Raw genomic sequence first — 17,822 nt, 5'->3', positions numbered from 1 at the left:
CCTTTCATGTTTATCATTAGTTTCCCATTCTCTTTATGTTAGTGTATGAATATAAAAAAGAGTAACTTAAGAAAATTGTTGTTTGGGATTTTTTTAAACTTACCTTATTTTTGTTGTGTTTTGCAAAAATTGATATTTATAAAATTCAGAAGTAGGTCATTTGGGGTTGTGTTTTTTCTTTTTTTTTCTTTCTTTTTTTTTTTAATAGTAACAGGAAAGCTGAATTGAAATAGGAATCTATACACAGCAGGGTAGTGACTTGCTATTTCTTAACGTTGCCCCCACCATAGAAAATTGAACTGCTGTTCAAAAGAATTTTTCACGTATTTCATCCTAGATTGCAACAGCAAACAGTTTAGTTTTGCACTTTCATTTATGACATTCATGAAGCTGAAAATCATACAATATCCTGATGGTCGAGCTGCAGAAGAAAGCATCCCACAACTGTGAAATTGCTTAGGATGGGTATGACACCAACTTCCCTAATATCTTTGAATTTATCAGAATTCTAGAGTCACGGAAAATTGTATTTTCCTTTAAGGTGCAGATGGCTGCTTATATTCTGAGTTCTTTTACGTGAAAACAGAGCCAGAAGGAATTTACTATTCCATTCATACCCTCCTGCAGTCTTGTTACAGATACAAGTGATGAGCAGGTGCACAGTAGATGGAAAGATGGTAAACGCTTTTTTGTTTTCTTTTGCTTAGAATACAACGTGAGAATTGGCATTAATGGTGGAGATAAATATGTGCAATTAGTGTAACTGCTAGGCACGCCTAAAAAGATCTTTTAGCTCCATCTAGTGTTTACAGGCTGACTTTTTAAATACCTTGAGCAAGACGTGCGAGCAGACCAAGCTCATTTGTAACCTGTTTGTTCACTCGCTGCTGCACCCAGCAGAAGTATTTCCCAATCCTGCGCACGTACCTCATAAAAGTAGAGCCTGGTCACTATTTATCTGCGTGATAAATTTGCCTGCATTTATCTGACATGACTGACAGCTTCTCAGGGTGTATTTTTGCAGTAAGTGCTTAGCATTGTCTCAGGACTGTAAGCAGTTTGTAATGTGTGTACACTAGTTAGCCAAACGTGCTGACATTGCATTTTTTTAAGTACTACGTTAAATGCAAACACTGGCTTTTGTATTTGTCTCTGTACGTGGTAGTGTTTCCCCAGCAATCACATAACTAGGGAGGGAAGTTACAGAGAAATTAGTTTTCATATTGTCCTAAAGCTCTCTTAAAGTCACTTACTGTAGCTAAACCTTAAGCATATATCTTCAATATGTACCTTGAAAAATTAGTATTTTGGTGAAAGTTCATGAGAATTCATATTCCGTGAAAAAATTGTTAGTAATTCAGTTCTCAGAGAGTTCGTTTGCTAAGGTGTGGGAAAATGATCCAGTAAATGGAGAGTGGCATTCCCTTCAAAAATATATAGCCAAGATTGTCTTACAAATACCTAGCTTTAGGAGATGGAGAGGTGAGAATTGAGCCAAAATGCCATTGACAGAAAAGAAACAGGAATAAAAATAAACCTGGAGCTCTCACCTAGTGGTACAAAGCATAACATTCCTGCTAGATTTGGATGGGACTTTATTGTGTTGATACAGGCGATGTAGCTTACAACTCTGGTTCTTCAAGTCATCGTGTTTCTAGAGTGCTTCTGATGGGAAAACGACTTGTTTTGCTTACACATGGTTTTTAACATACAGATGACTTTATATTTAAAACCTGTAGTACAGTCCCTTAGACTGGATTGCTGTATGGTGTCAAGGTAATTTTACAGTACGGGAAGTTTAATTTTGATTCTAATTACATCCCTCCTTAATGCGCTATGCCATTTAAGTGTGCACCTATTCTTAGAGGAGAGGTAGGAAGACAGACACATCCTATACAGGAATTGCAGGCGTTCAGCACCTCCATCCTTTTCTTTGTTGTATGAAAGAGTCGCTTTGTTTAGGAGCTGGGTGATTATATGAGCAAAATGGAGGTATCCATAAATCTGTAAGGCCAACCATGCTGTTTTCTGTATCACCCCCCAAAATCTGCTTCTCCTAAAAAGCCTGTGCTGAATTACCACCCCAGCGGAAAGACACATGGCCAGCAGGGATATTTAGACATCACTCCTTTATGTTTATACTTACAATACTATTTCACTCTAAATCTGTTCCTGCTACTGTGACTGTTCTCTTCCTTCCTGCCTTTCCTGTTGTCCAGTTTTTATCTACAAATAGGATACCTTTAGGTCATAAGCTCCAAAGGACAAGAACCCTCACTTTTTTTAGAGATGGTGAAAATCCAGCAGCCTTTGTGATGTGTTGCTTTAAACACTTTTTAATAAGTAAGATCTATTTGTTTTTAAAACAATCCTGTAAACACACGGGTGCTGCTACTTCTGGAGTTGCAAGTTTAAAATACAAAGTTATTTTTGTACATGGAAGAGCATAAGATCCATCACAGCAATATTATATTCAAATTGCAGATCTTAAAAAAAAAAACTTTATAAACCTAAATGAGATTTTTTTAAATATGGAGCTGTCTTTGGAGAAAAGACTTTGTTAGTTTCAAGTCCATTATCTGAGCCTTTAGTTTCAACTCCTGCACATTAGTAGACCTGTCACTTAGGAGGCAAGGTGTCACTGCAGCTTTGCTAGGCACCAATGCTAGTGATCAATTCAGTGTAATTTATTTTCCACTTGGATTTCCAGGACATGAAGAATAAACAAGGAAGTGCATTCAGCAGTCAGTACTTGCACAATTTTCTTTGCCTTAGGGTTTCCAAATCGGTGCTTTTTTCTAGCAGAACCACCGAGTTGTATTAATCGTAGATCTATTATTAACATGAGAGCTTTTCTCACTCTTTCAGAAACTTGGAAATGACACAGCTTCCAGGGAGTCTTCTGACACAGCGATGAGCTCAGAACGATTGGATGGAAGTGGTACAGGTACAGTCTGGGTTTCCTGGTATAAACTCTTTCTGGAAAATGCGAAAAGAAAAAAAAAAAGTTCAGAATCTCTGAATTGTGTACCTAACAATTGCTTAAGCAAAACACGAACTTATGCTAAGTGAACAAGATTAAAAACAAGCTCGCTTTTGTACTGTGTTTGACAGCGCTGCTTGTCAAGTCAACTCCAGAGCTGTGTTGATGGCTGTTGTTTTACTCCTGTGCTTCACACGGCAAAGGAGGGAAAGGACTCAGTGTACATGCCTGAGGCTCCTTCTAACGGGTCTTGATTCGTAACAGAATTGGCAAAGCTGGAGCTGAACCCAGGAGCCAGGAAAAATGTCTGCACACAAAGAAGTGAAATTCCTGAATACATATGAAGACTTCACCATGACCAGTTTGCAAGGTTAATAGTAGTCAGTGTAGGTACCAGCTTGAGTAGTCCTGGCTTTTGGTTATCGGAAGACACATCCCACAGGCAATGGAGGCTGGCTCTTCCCAGGCTTTAAGTGGCTTGAGCAAAGCCAGGGCTGTCTGCAAAGCTGTGGAGGCCCAGGGACACTGCCTGCATGCAGAAAATAACATAAATAAACTTGGTACTTACAGCACTGAAGCACTCTGCAGCTAGGCCTGCTGTGTACTGGCTGAGGGCCCTTGTCAAGCTGTAGTCCTGGGCCCTGGAATGGCAGTCCTTTCTTTACCACTCTTGCTTGAGAGCTCTCCAACGCTGCTCTTTGCTATTGCGGCTACAGTTTGTCTTTGGCTTGGGTTAATTTATTTCAACTTACTGGGTTCCAATAATATTAACAGGCCTGAGGTTAGGAAGACAAGAAAGAGAGTTAATGGAAAATTGCTGGATGTTGCTACAGGAAAAGTACAGATCATGATTCAGAAGGAGAATAAGTTGTTGTTATTTTTCCTTTTTTCATGCGTGGGTATCACCTGCTCTTTTGTGTGCACATAGACACAGGTGGAGAAAGCATCCTGCTGTTTTGCTGGCAGCTCAAAGGTCTATTGCATGCCTGCAGACGTGAACTTCCCCTCTCACACGCTCACACAAATACGTATGTGTAAGCACACAACTCTCTGGTTATCCAGAGTTTAATTCCGGCCGGGCTGAAAAACAGTCATGTAGGCTGGCAGAATGTATTGGAGATTGGCTTGCAACAAAATACATCCAACACTCCCCTCCCATTGCCATTAAAATGTCTGTGCTCAGCGCTCTCGTAACAAGCAGGGTTTCTGAATGGGAATAGCAGGTAGGTAGGTCAAGGGAAGTCTGTGAGCTTTGCCGGGTACCAAGGCAACCAGTCTGCATTTCAGTTAGTCCGTCATTCTGTTCCTGAGAATAAAGACGTGACCGTTGTTGAAAGTCCCGAGCTAGCATACAAGTTTCAAGATTATCGTTATAGCTGAGATGTGCAAGCTTTCGGTGTCCTCAAAGCTGCAAAATAGGAAAGTGGGGCAGGCATTTTGCTTGTTTGCAACCTAATGTCCAGCAGGCTTTCTACCAACTGGCGTAGCTAAATAAAACTGATTTATCTCTTGGAAGTGAATGTGGTTTTATGCATAAATACTTAGGTCTTTGTTTGGGATAATATGTTGATAAGCCTGCTAATGTGTAGGAACTATAGTCCCTACACAGTGTTATTACATTAATCAAAATATTATCTAAAGAATACTTTAATCTCTACCTAGTTTCAAAATCTCCTCTAGCGCTTGCTGAAAGCAACAAATAACAAGACGTAGCCTGCTGTTCACAGGTTCGGGATTAATTTTCTGGGCCAGGATTTCTCTGTTGATTTTGGACAGCCAACCTTTTGTCTGTAGAGGTGCGAAACAGCCAAGGGCTGCCTTTTCTACTGTTCCAGTGCTGCTTTCTCAGCAAGTAGGCCATACCATCTGCTCCCACAAAGATGAAGGGAGAGTAAAATCCACCCAGCCATCAACCTAAATGTATTAAAAAGGCTGGAGGTGCTATCGCCTCTGAGGCAATTGAATTATGAAGTTTAGCACGTGTAGAATTGGTGTGTCTAGATGCTCTTCTTGCAGTGATTTTAAATGAGATACGAGGGGTCACTTTACAATCACTACACAGCTGTGTGAGTGCGTATGGGAATGAGTAAAGGTATTTTCTACATGAAGGCTCTGTGTACCAGTACATTGTACACTGAGCCTTCCATGCTGCAGACTTTAATTTACATTTCTGTTTATTTTAGTGCCTAAACTCCAGCAGACCCTTCCAGAGAGTCGGTTTGCCTCCAATAAAGGTGACTCCGGCTCAGCATCATCTGAAAAAAATGCAAAAGCTGAACCAAAGGCAGAAGCTGCAGCAAAAGCAAGAGGTTCTTCCAACACAACCAGCCCCAAACCCCCACTGCAGTCCGCAAAGCCCAGCCTGGCAGGACGACCCACGGTGCCGCAGAAACCACGCTCTGCCTCTCGTACTGGTGAGGAGCTCTTCTGGGCGTTCGTTAGCCCCAGCGGGGTACTTCTGCGTGGAGTTGGGGTGGGCCTTGAAGGAGACACCCAGGGCCACATCCTGGACAGGAGTTAAAGAGAGTAGAGGGAGAGGTTCTTCCGTCACTTGCTCTTGACTTGTTTCCTCCTTTTCCATCTCCCACTGTCCTAATTAAATAAATTTATTAAAACGTTTTAGCCTGTGATAACACCTGGCTCTAAATACTGAAGTCCTTAGGGGTTTTCTGGCAGGCTGCTTTTAGCCCCTTGAGCAAATGCCTGTTATTCATAATAATTAACACAAACTACTGTTTCTCACTCTCTTTTCCCTTGTTTTGCCCGTGATTCTTATTGCTTTTGATTGGAAATAATTGTAGCTGTGCTTTTATAGCCCTGCTAGGCTGCCAGCTGAATGGCTGTTAACTTCAGCTCTGTCCTAACCTCCTGCCCAGACATTACCTGAAGATTTCCAGTAGCATGAAATATTTCAGCAGATTTCCTGTATGCTGTCTGTTCACTATTTAATAGGCCAATGACACAACCCCTTCTTTCCAAAGCATAACCACTGCAGTAGAGAGGAATTACATGCTAGTTACTCACTCTCCCAGTGGCTATGGCAAATAGAGCTTATCAGTTACTGCTGACTGAAATATGGGAGCACAGCCATTTGTAAGAGCTCTCAGACCTCCAGGCTTTTCCCATGCTCACCACTGACCTTAGAAAGATGTTATTTCTGCTGGAGGTAAGGGGGCAGCTGGATGTTACAGCCTCTTCCTTGCCCTTGGTGTGTACCTGAGCATTACTTGGTCTGCCTCTGCACTCTAGTGGGTATTTATTTTATTGGTCATTTAAAAAATGGTCGGAGAAGTGAGAGGTGTTGGGCGAGGTGCTCCTGAAGGTGAATACAATAGGAAAGCGTGGCTTGTTTGGTGATGCTTAATCTGTAACATAAGCAGCATGTTATCTCAAAATGTTTTGTATCAAACAGACCTAAGCTATCTATTTCTGCCAGCTCATGCTTCCTGCAGAGAGAGCATACTGTGGGCTTAACAGAGAGAACAATTAGTATTTGCTAGTAATAGGCCAGCTCTTCAGGTGGCAGCAACAGCGGCACCATCTCTGCTGCAGTCTAACTTCAGTCCCAGTGCTTGTATCAACTTGCTGGCTAAGCACATCCAGGGGATGTGATGGAGAAGCCAAGCAATAATCCTATTTACATTCTTGCTCCTGCTGTTGCTTATGGTGATGTGGCCAAACTAATGGTAGCAAAGTAATCTGAGGGCAAAGGAGCACAGCTCAGATGTCTTCAAATTAGCAAAGACTGAGAGTGGTTCCTCAGTAAAGCATGGTATATCAGCTTTAGTTCAGAAAGACACGACTGTGTTTGCCAAGCATGGTGCTCGTGCACGTGTCGATACCAAGCTTCCCAAAGCACGTGGCCTCACAGGCACGTCAAATGTGTGGAGAAGGTCCTGAGAATTAGTGTGTCCATTCAGACCAAGTTGCATTTGGAAGGTCATTGCTTCCCTCAGCTGAAATTAAAATGATTGACTCCTTTGTGATGGCCGATTTATGTTGCCAGTGAGACAGATCCCTACTAATTTCCGATATGCAACTGAATTAACTCATATTCCAAGTATACAATATATGTTACTCGGTAATGCGAGCTCCTTTTTTCTGCTGTCAGTACTAATGTAGCTTCCCAGCTGCTCTGTGGGATACTTATGCCAATGTTTATTCCTTGGGAAAGAAAACATACAAGCAGTTTAAGTGACCCATTATAGCCTTCATTTGGACAGGAGGGAAGTCCCTGTCTGCTTTAAGATTGAAAAGGTCTTCTTGTAAGGACTGTAAAGATGGTAGTCAATATGCCATATATAAATGCATCCAATCTTTTAGAGAAACAACATATCCAGATGGTTTAAACTAGAGATTTGAATTTAAATTCCAGATTTCCTGAAAGTCTAGCAGGCTTTTTATTTTATTTTTCTGTTTAGAAAATCTTTACAGATGCTCTCATGCTATATATACTGGCAATTTATTCCTGGAAGTATAGGCTTCTGTAGACTACTTACAGAATTTCTTCCACCGATTCACTTTTATGCCTTACAACTGTGAAACAGGACATCTAACTTGATCAGTTCATTATGTTCGAGAACAATAAAAACATGAATAGAACAAATATTTCCAAAAATCCATCCAAAGCAATTTTCAGCTGTTCTTTACAAATTGCATGCTTACGTCTTGCATGAAATTCAGTTGGTCCCATCAGATTTCTGTTTGTGCTGCAATAGTAACATACATTAAAAATGCTGAAACTGAGATCTTTGCTTTGGCTATTAAAATTCTTGCAGCTGGACTGAGGGCGTCATGTGTTCTCTTAACATGATGTAAATTCCCAATTCCTTCTTTTTCTGACACAGATTCTAGCTGTTGCTTGATTTGTGTGTTATGTTGAGCTTCAGCCCCGTCATAAAAGTGCCCTTTCTGTCAACTAAATAACACTTCTCACCTTTTTGTTCATGGTACTCCGCAGAGGATGCTCCAGAGTCTCCCTCTGGCCCCAGTTCCCCCAAAGTTGCCCTGCTTCCACCGGTGCTGAAGAAGGTTCCTTCTGATAAAGAAAAGGATGGTCAGAGCAGCCCCACAATCAGATCGTTTTCTCAAGAAGGTAGGAGTGCTGGTGTGACTGTTGGTCCAGCATGCCTTTCGCCTACTAGGAATCAGTATGTCATTGTTCCCTGATTTGTTTCCTCTTGAAAGGGAAGAGGGTTATTCGTTTTGAGGAAAAGAGAGGAAGGAGAGTGAATCTGGTCCCCTGCCCCCCATCCATCATCTGGTCCCATCCTCCCTCCCCCTTCACCCATGGGCTGGTGCTCTACATTTTCTTCCTTTCATCAAACCAAGTGAAATAAGATGAATCCCTTGCTACTAATAATGTATTTGAACTATTAAGGACCTCTTGTATTATGTATATTATTTATTAGTTTATTATTTATTAGTTTAGTTTGGTCTGATTCGAGATGCTGGTTGGTGTTGATCGTGCATAAATGTGAAATGCAGCTCTGTTGATTAGCAGATTTCCAGGGGAGCAGCCATGCCTGTTCCTTGCAGCCAGCCTGTTGCTTTGTGTGTATTCCTTCTTTCTGTGGGATCAATGCACGTGACCGAGCTCAACTCACCCTTGTCTTTGTGTGCCAGGGCAGGGCTTGGTGCCTTTTACGCACGATAATAGACCGCTGCCATCTCTTCGCTGCTTTTTGTATCTGCTCTGGATTTCTAATTTCGCTGGTGCATTTCTTTGATCCACAGTTGACTCTCAGAAGAGCTAAAGTTTCCTCTGAAAGCACAGAACATATGGAGAAATAGTCACAGAAATACTGTTCAGCGTGGTGTTAGCTGGCACAAAAACAATATTGGAAATCTGGGTGTGAGACCTCCTCCTTCCTGGACTGCTCTCAAGAAAGACAGTGAGCCCCATCTCCATCCCAATGTCCCATCACATCCAGACTGGAAAAATCACAGAAGTCTTGAGATGAAGTGGTGCCCTTTCAGTACTCTGCCAGCAATTTTTTGGAGTATAGGATAGGGGCTGACGAGTCAGGGCAGATATGTAATGCTGGGTTGTGAAGAGGGAGCAGTTGTGCTGCCTGCAGAGCCCATTACCCTCTAGATGAGAGGAGGGGCAAAGCCATCCCCAGAATGGGAGTGGCCAGAGGTATATTTTGAGAAGCTTGTCCCTTTCTCCCCTAAAACCATAATTTCCTTTATGAAACAATGTAACTCCCAGTCTGGTTGATGCTCTTGTTGGAAAATTGTTGGTGTGGTGGCTCCAGTTTAGTGACCACATGTCAGACCATGCTGTGGCGTGTCTGTCTACAGATTTTGGCTCTCCCTTCAGCCATCTGTTGGGCTGCTCTTGTGGTGTAAAAGCAGCCCAGCAGAATGACCACAGTCTTGCTGAGGTGTGTGGAGCTAGCAGGACATGGCACACCCAAAGATCTCTCCTGTGCCTGGAAAGGGCTGAGCGTTTGAACAGTCTGTTTTGCCAAAATCTGCACAGTCTGTGGCTCAGGATCCCCAAAACACAGCAAGGTGTCTAAAATGGCATTTATGTGCCACAGCTGTGGCGTTATAAAGGCTGCAGGGCAGGACAGAGCCTGGTTTTGCTGCTGCCTTTAGTCCCATCAGAGCCTGTGCTGAGACAGGTGAACTGAGCCACAGCTTGGGCACCAGACTCACTGTATCGGTGCCATCACATTGACAGTGGTTGCAATCAAAGGCTCTTGCCACAACAGACTCTTCCAGTTGCTGTCTGATAAATACATGTGCTAGAGCCCTTGTTTTCTGGCCAGCGTTTCACCAGAGAAAGAACTTGCTGCTACACAGCTGGAGATAAACAACGTAGTGGGACCTGTTGCAGGTGTGCTTTCACATCTGGTTGGCCTTTTGTATTACAGCAACCTCTAATACAGCAGAGATTCGACACGTTTTTGCTGTTTGTGATTGTCACGTGAGAAGAGGGACCGTCACTTAATTTTTAAAATCTGTTTGCTGTTCACAAAATGTTATACAAAGGGGGTTGGATGCTGTGCCTTCCTCACTCCTTGCTCACTTAGAGCTTGCCTCCGCAGCAGACTCAGCCAAGCTGACATTCAGTTTCCTAGTTGCTGCTGCATTGCACTGTGAGAATTTTAATAATAGCTTGGAATGGCTAAAATTGGGTTTCTGGGTCCTCACAGAGCTGCTATGCTTTGCATAATGTTGGTTGGGAAAGGCTAAATTCTGTTTCTTTTGGTTGTTATTCTTTATCAAGTCATCCTTCTTTGTTACTGCGCTCCTTTCTCTTGTAGTCATTCCTCTTTCCTTGCGTTCTGCTTCCTTTCAGATTGCCACGCTCAATTTACTTCTGCAAGTGGTAAATCACTACAAATCTGCCTAAGTTAGCAAACGAAATTACATCTACTGCAAAAGAAAGCTGCACATTAGATGACACTTAATTATAAAATTGCTTTACGTTAATGATTTTAACTGTGCTGCATGGGACAGTCTCCAAGTGCTCCTCCTTACACAGAGTACCTGTAAGACTGGGCTGCAGTTACCAACAGATGCAAATATCTGGCCTAAATTTAAGCAAGCCTCCGGCGTATTGATTGCTACTCTTTGAATAATTGATTAAACGGGATGAATAAGTGAAACTGTTTACACTACTCATTACTTCTCATACACGGCCCTACAGCTTAGGGGTATAAACGAATCCTTTTCCCTGCTAGAGCAAACAGGAGATGGGCAAAAGAGAGATGCAGACCGTGACCGCGCAAAGCCGCCTGGCGGAGGGGGAGCCGCTGCGGGGCAGTGTTCTGCCAGTGCAGAAGAGGAGGGCAGTGAGCTCGGGCAGAGGAAGGCACAGCCAGCTCCTGGTTAGCAGTTTCCTATTTCATTTTTCATCACGACGGTGCTCGACAGCTGGCACTAGCAATCGTGAGGATACGGTAATAGCAGAGAAGCCTTGAAACGGTGCTGGTCTGTCCCTGAAGTATGAGAAGGGTAAAAACCTCAAAACCTAAGGATTTGAAAAAAAAAATTGCTAATGGAAGATGTGTTTGCATTTCACCTTCATGGCAGCACCAGTGCCCAGTACCACGTAGCACCTGCAGGCCCTCTGTGGAAGAGGGCTCCTTACAAACCATTACCGCTCATTACAGCGGCGGGGGCACGCTGTTCTGTAAGTCCTCTCCAGGTCGAGGCTCTCCGCTGCTCTTTGTGTGTAATTCCTTCTTAAGATGCATTCGCTGAAGTATTTCAAACCACATTTCAGCCTCCAAATTGTTAGTGCCAGCTTCAGTACAGTCACTCACACAGCCATTTGAGAACTGGGTAAATCAGCTTGTTTTGTTATAGCACCTTGTCCTTGGTTGGCGTAAACACGACAAAACCACAAAGAAGCACAAGAGCCCAAACCCAGTGCTGTGCTGCAACTCCTGATGAGCAGCTTTGGCTTACAGTGAACTCATTCAGAAAACTATAAAATAATTGGTTGAATTGTGTGTTTTTGAAATATAAAAACTCTTGTTCCCAAATGGTATGTGTTTACATACTCCTCTTTACCTCTTAACCAGTTTGCTTAAACAGCGATTCAATATTACTCTTTTTTCTACAGCATTTAAATGAGGCGTTTTGAATATCTAATGCAATTGTGTTTACAGCCAGTTCTTCTATTTGCAAGGCAACGTGTACCCCTTCTGTAAATTTCTTATCATTTGTTCCATCCCTTTCAGGAAAAGGAAACAAACACACCATCTGCCCTTCTCTACCCTTAGCCCAGAAGGCATAAACTGATTTTCTTTTCATATTGTGGCATCAAACTTAGCCCCCTGAAATTCGGAATCTCTACTCACCACCATAATTAGATTATTTTAATCGATTCGAAGACAGCTCACTGGTAAAGTAAGTTTCAGAAGCTGAGATGCTGCCACAGTTATACACAAGTCCCCTTTCTGTGGCTTTGTGGGGACTACACATGAGCAAGAGGCAGCACTGCTGGCAAAAACCTGGTTGCAGTATGTGGACTTAAATGCCCAATGTATTTTTCAGGCATTTTGAGGGGCAAACTACCCATCTTGCATTATTAGGCCATAAAATAGAGCAGCTGCTGCAGCATGTGTTGTGGGTTTTGTTTGAAGAGTGAATAGAAGCTCAAACAACAGCCAGGTAATTACTAGCAGGTATAATTACAAAAAATGACTCAAAACCACCAGGCACCTATTTCTTTGAACAGCAGAGCAGTGGTGTTTGAGGAGATGGAAATGCCTTTTATTTTATTTTATTTTATTTTATTTTATTTTATTTTATTTTATTTTATTTTATTTTATTTTATTTTATTCTTACAGAATTTAGGTATTTTTAAATTGTCAAATTAAACTAAATAGCTTTAAAAGAAAAAACTTTCTCAAAATCCTTTTCTCTTCTTTCCCAACTTGCAAAGCAGGAATAAGACAGCAGTGATTTTGTAGCTGCTGGCTCTTGTTTCATCCCTCATTTTGGCCAGCACAAATAAAGGATCTGCTATTTTGGAGTCAGGAGGCTTATTTGGATAAGCAGTGTGCCGTGTGTGCAGAGGTGGGTCTCACAGGATGCGTGCTGGACGCGTCCCTTCTGCTCTCGTCCCAGCAGAGGTGCGGAGCTGGACGAGGTCTGTGCCAAATGAAAATGGGACGGAGCTTTCTGGCACATCTGGGTGGCCCTGTGGCCTGACCCACGGCCTCGCGGGCAGGGCTGGGGCTAGGGGAAGGGACAGGAGGTGTTTTGTAGCCGCTGTGGCTGGTGGCACCTTGTTCAGTGATGTGCACACATGGCCGTAGGGTCCAGCATGGACCAAAGCCAGGCATCCTCACCTGAAGTGGTGGAGCAAAACTCTTGTAGCTAACACGACTTGCAGCGAAGACACATCTGAGGATCACTGTGCATGTAAAGGTTTGTTTTGATCGGAAGCATGAGATTTCCAAAGCCATCAACCCTTGCATAACCTCACTCCAACTGATGTGCGCAATAAAACTCTTGTTTCCATAGCAATTTTAGACCACTGATCCATCCAGTCAGAGATGTTAACAAGGTTTGAAAACCTTTCTTTTCATTTCATTTCAAGGCTTCTAGGTTTTGGGGGGGGAAACACTGGCCTTGTTGATTTTTGCTGGGTGAACAGAATGGGTGCTGCTTGCTCTTAGATCAAGGGAAGCAGGGACGGTGAGGTGCAGAGCCATGGTCTCGGCTGGAAGGATGCAGGTTGGGCTCGGAGTCCGGCAGGGGAGAAAGGCTTGGGATGTGCACTGCTGATCTGAGAAGTGCCCAGCTGAGATACCCGAGCAGTCAGGTGGCCATCGCCTGTAACCTAGCTCAGCTGGAAAAAAGAGTGCTGTTTTGTTTTGAAGTGATGTGATGAGAAAGAAGTCTCCAGGCCTTTTTCTACCTGTAATGTAGAACAGAAATGTAATCTGTGTCACACTGAAGTGCTGGTTTTCACGTTCCAGGTTTGTCTGCTCACCAGCCAACGGCAGAGTAAAGTTTGTTCCACTTTTCTCCTTCTCTCTCTCCCTCTCTCTCACCTTTTTGTGGTTTGAAGAACTAACAAATCTGTGTTACTCCCACTAGTTCGAATTAATTCAGTGGGAGCAGGTCCTACATGCATGAGTGACTTTTTTTTCTTCCCTTCCCTCCCTTCTACAGTCATTAGTAAGACCTATTTCTGTGTTTTGTGCAGCTGCAAAAAGAAGCCCCGGGCAGCAGCCCCACGAGTTCCAGGAGCTGAAGCAGAGGTCCTTGAGTAAAGACGGCCATCAGGGAAGCAAGTCCAGTGACTCTGGCGAAGAAGCAGATAAAGATTTTATTTTTGTTTAGCAATCAGTGCAAGCGCTTTGTAGTGCGAGAGCTTTTATAACAATCAGGGTACAGCAATCGACAGCCCTCCTAGCCAGCTGCTCTGTCACCACAGGTACACTCCCATGCAGAAAAGCTGATCTTCCAAACACGAATTACTGTGCAATCGGTTGGCATTGATTCGGCCCTTAATCTCTGTCCCGTACAGTTCAGGCCTTCCTTCCCATGCCTTTGCTAAAGCCAGCAATTCCTTCGTGTATTCTACTTGAATTTCTCCGAAGCAGCTACAAAGAAGTGCCCTGCATTAGGGCATTTAGAAAGCAAAGCGAATTAACTGGACACTGTCGTACACTAATACACTGTACAGCAGGTAATGTGTCGTACTGCTGAATGTAAATGTGTCAAATCTGCACGTGACTGACCTATAAATATATCCTTGCGGTATGCAATTGCACATTGTAATTACAAAAAGAGCACACTAATAAAATAATTTGTATAGATTATATATATTAAATGCTTGGGTATGGTTTTTACATTCTCCCACCGGGAGCTTCTTTCTTCCTGTTATTGTACTGTACATAAAGCTCCCGCGCTTACATTTGTGTACTGTCAAAAAGCACAAGAGAGAAGGATTCGAATGATATATAATCTTGTTATGCTTCCACATTCATATATTAATGTACATAGTTGGTTGGAATGAGGGCAACTGAAATTTTATTAATATTGGTGTTTTCTAGAGGCCTTCTTCAGTTCTGTCTGCATATTCGCTTCCTTTCAATGTGTAATTCTCCGAGAAGAACAGTTTGACATCTGTAAAAACATTTCTGCTTTGGGGGGAGGGGGCGCAGGTTTCACAGGTATCCACTTACATTACAGGTTGAAGGGATTTTATTCATATGTATATTTGTAACAATAAAATGATTTTACAACTGAAATGTAACTCCTCGTTTTTGTAGCGCTTTTTTGATAGACAAAGCATGCAGTCAAGACAAAAGCCGTATCGTCCGTCTTCTGCTCATGGTAAAAAGTCTGTTCTTCTTTAAAGGGTCATCAACATCAACGTAGACGTCAACTTCATAAAATCGCTGAAAGAAGATCTCTTTGCTAGTCTCCTCACTTATGATTTTCATCAAAGAAGCCTTCATGTGAGCCAGAGGTGTCTGCTCCCTCATTCTGTTTTGGACCCGTAGGACAGAGCAAACTTGGGTCGGTGACTCACTCCCAAGAGCAGTTGCCCTGAGCTTGCTGTGGCCTCTTGCATGGGTAGAAAGGCTCAGATGCCTCTGTGCCTCTGTCGAATTAGCTTTCTGCTGCCCCTGGGAACATACTCTTGCTACCCCTGCTATCCTGCTGTAGAGGGGCTGCTACAGCAAAACACTGGTCTTTTATAGCAAGACCTTCCAGAGGCACTTTTTAGAAATTTGCATCTCAAAGTAAAGTAGGAGTGGAAAACAGGCTGTAAAGCCTGGGGTTTCATACCTACCTGCCATGGGTTTTGCATTGTTTTGGAATTCCGCACCCATCTAAAATCATTAAGAGAAATTATCCGTTTTCACAGACATTCAGTCTTTATTTGTTGGACATCCTTCTCAGAAAAAAAAAAAAAAAAGAAAAAGAGATCATATTAGAAAAGAAAATTCATGAATAGTCTGCTGCAATTTTCATTTACAGGGGACATGGAAAAGGTAATTGTATAAGTGTAAGTATTCAAGAAGGGTTCCTGATTTGCGGGCTTCATGAATTTAAGATTTATTGAACCCCAAGGTTTGTGTTATTAGTAACAATAGGCTCTGACTTTCAGCTGCCGAGAACCTCTCTAAGTTTGCAGCCCTTACCAACCATCCACGTGTTGTACGGTTCCTGCTGCGAGGCAGCTGGCAGTAGCGTGTGCGCATCGCCCTGGCGTTAGTAAACCAAAGAAGGGGGGTTTCTGAGATGCTGTAGAGAAAGGGTGTGTGTTAGAAGAAAAGCTGTAGTACTACAGGAGTTGTCTGCTGTAGTACTACAGGAGTTGTCTGCTGTAGCATAGAGGCTCCATTACACAGCAGTGCTTTTTTCTCCTCATGATGTAACTCCTTTCCAGCATTTATTCCAGACATCGTTGTGTTGGGCAGGCTGGATGGTGGGGAAAGCATGAAAGGGAGCACTAGCGAGCTCTCAGAGACCTGGGACTCGCGTGCATGTGTCTGGGCATGAGGAGGAAGGTCACTTTTCCTTTCTGTGCTGCCTGCCTGGCAAGCCTGGCACTGTCAGCCGGATTGCAAGGAGCTCGTGGTGCATCCAGAGCACCTCACTGGAGCTCTTCATCCTTTAACAAATCCCAGCTTTGATTTCCAGCATCTTGAGCTGCAGAGGCCTCAGGTAAGCAGCAGCAGCTTCCACGAGCAGACTTCCGTCCTTCTGCCAGACACCAGTTTCTAACTCCATGGGTCTCAGTGGTGCTGGGGTGCAGGATGGCTCATTGCCCAAGGAAATTGTGATCCCCATCAGCCCCACGCCGTGTTGTCAGGACCTGCTTCCCGCTCCCTGCTAAAGCAGCTTGAAGTCCGGGTGATGGATTTTGAGTGTTCTCAAGTGCTCCCTGGTGAGCAGTAACAACAGCAAATACCTGCTTCCTCAGATGAGAACAGCAATCACCTTAAATTCCCCCCTCCTCCAGCAGAGCCGCCCTGGGCTGATTCAGGCATTAGCGTGGCCCATTAATTGCAGCCCTCGTGCTCCGTGCGACCGCTGCACTTAACAGGGAGCTGTCATCAATGCTAGCTCATGCTGCCACTGCACACCGTGTGCTTATTAATTGATTAACGCGGGGTTGGCTGTGCTCTCCTCTTGTATAGAAAAGAGCTGCTGAGAAGGATTATTTTTCTAAGAAAATGCCAAGCGCTGGTTTTCCCCAGGCGCGAGGATGCCAGCGCTGGTGCAGGCAGTGGCTGTGTCCTGGCTCTGGAGATCATCCTCTGCTCCGGCTATAGGATCATCCTCTGCTCCGTCCAGAGGAGCGATGCTGCTCTTCACTTCTCCTGGAGCTGTGTTAAAACACGGCGGGTGCCCAGGAAGGGAGGGAGGCAGCAGCCAGCCCTGCTCGGCCACGCAGCAGCCGCCGCCTTCTCTCTTTCCCTCTTGGCAGTGGATCTTACTTGTGCCTCCCCGAAACATTTGGATTGATGGTTGCATTTTCCGTGAGCCTCACGAACCACGCAGGAAACGAGTTTACTAGGAAATAGCATTTATGCTGCTTGAAACCTATTTTATACACCCAGGTTCACACGAAAAACAAAAAGGGGCATTTCTTATTCCTTGATGTGTAATTGCCATAACCTGAAAATAAACCAATGAAAGAAACATCTGAACAAATGATCTGCCATCACAAAGGCTTAATGGAAAATATAATCCTGTCAAATATTATTAGATTAAAGCCATTTCTGAACTTAAAAAGAAAGAAGAGTGGTGTGTTTTTCTAAAGATGTATCTTAAAAAATCTATAATGCTATGAAGAACAAAAAATCAATTTTTTATTTTTACTTTTTCAGCTTTTCGAAACAAGGGTTTGAATTCCTCTACCTCGAGAGTTCCTGCATAGTGCAAAGCCAGAGCTGAAGAAGTCATTAATCAAAACCATCCCCCACTTTTAAAAATGCTGCCTACCTTTAATTCTTATTTATTCCTGTAAGGAAGTAAGGCAAGGCAGAGCAATGGGAGTTTGGTACATGAGCTGTGCGTACAGCAGAAGGCACGTTCCTCTCGCTGCTTTAATGCCAATGGCAATAAACCCACAGTTCAATACGCTCCTCAGGTTTACAGTACCCTGCACAGCGTCCTGCCCAAGTGGTGAAACTTGCTCTGAGCCCCTTTCTTTAATTCATGCTTTACTGGGTAACAAAAAGCAGCTGGAGAAGCCTAAACCCATTTTAACCATGCAGAATTTAAGCTTTAAGGTAGTTTAATAGATATTGCTGCCGATTGTTTCGGTGTCACCTGTATTTAGAAGGACCTACTGATGTTTCAGAGGGGTGTTAGAGTACTTGCTCATGCTTTAAAGATC

General features: G+C 43.4%; 1 protein-coding gene across 6 annotated transcripts in view; it reads left to right on the top strand.

The window, feature by feature from the left end:
• The window catches only part of CARMIL1 (capping protein regulator and myosin 1 linker 1), a 186,694-nt gene extending 171,979 nt beyond the window's left edge, over positions 1–14,715 (top strand). For 3 of the 6 annotated variants that reach the window (XM_066992702.1, XM_066992700.1, XM_066992705.1), the window contains 5 exons: positions 2,869–2,947; positions 5,167–5,397; positions 7,944–8,078; positions 10,681–10,827; positions 13,665–14,715. In XM_066992702.1, coding sequence (XP_066848803.1) covers positions 2,869–2,947; positions 5,167–5,397; positions 7,944–8,078; positions 10,681–10,827; positions 13,665–13,801 — 729 coding nt within the window. In that variant the 3' untranslated portion in view covers positions 13,802–14,715. The remainder of the gene's footprint in view (positions 1–2,868; positions 2,948–5,166; positions 5,398–7,943; positions 8,079–10,680; positions 10,828–13,664) is intronic. The other 3 variants (XM_066992704.1, XM_066992703.1, XM_066992706.1) reach the window with 2 other exon arrangements.
• The last annotated feature ends 3,107 nt before the right edge of the window (positions 14,716–17,822 follow it).

This window comes from Anser cygnoides, chromosome 2 (assembly GCF_040182565.1).
Source record: "Anser cygnoides isolate HZ-2024a breed goose chromosome 2, Taihu_goose_T2T_genome, whole genome shotgun sequence".
In the NCBI taxonomy this organism is placed as follows: Eukaryota; Metazoa; Chordata; class Aves; order Anseriformes; family Anatidae; genus Anser; species Anser cygnoides.
The sequence above is the reverse complement of the archived record's forward strand: the minus strand, read 5'-3'. Positions and strand labels throughout refer to the sequence as shown.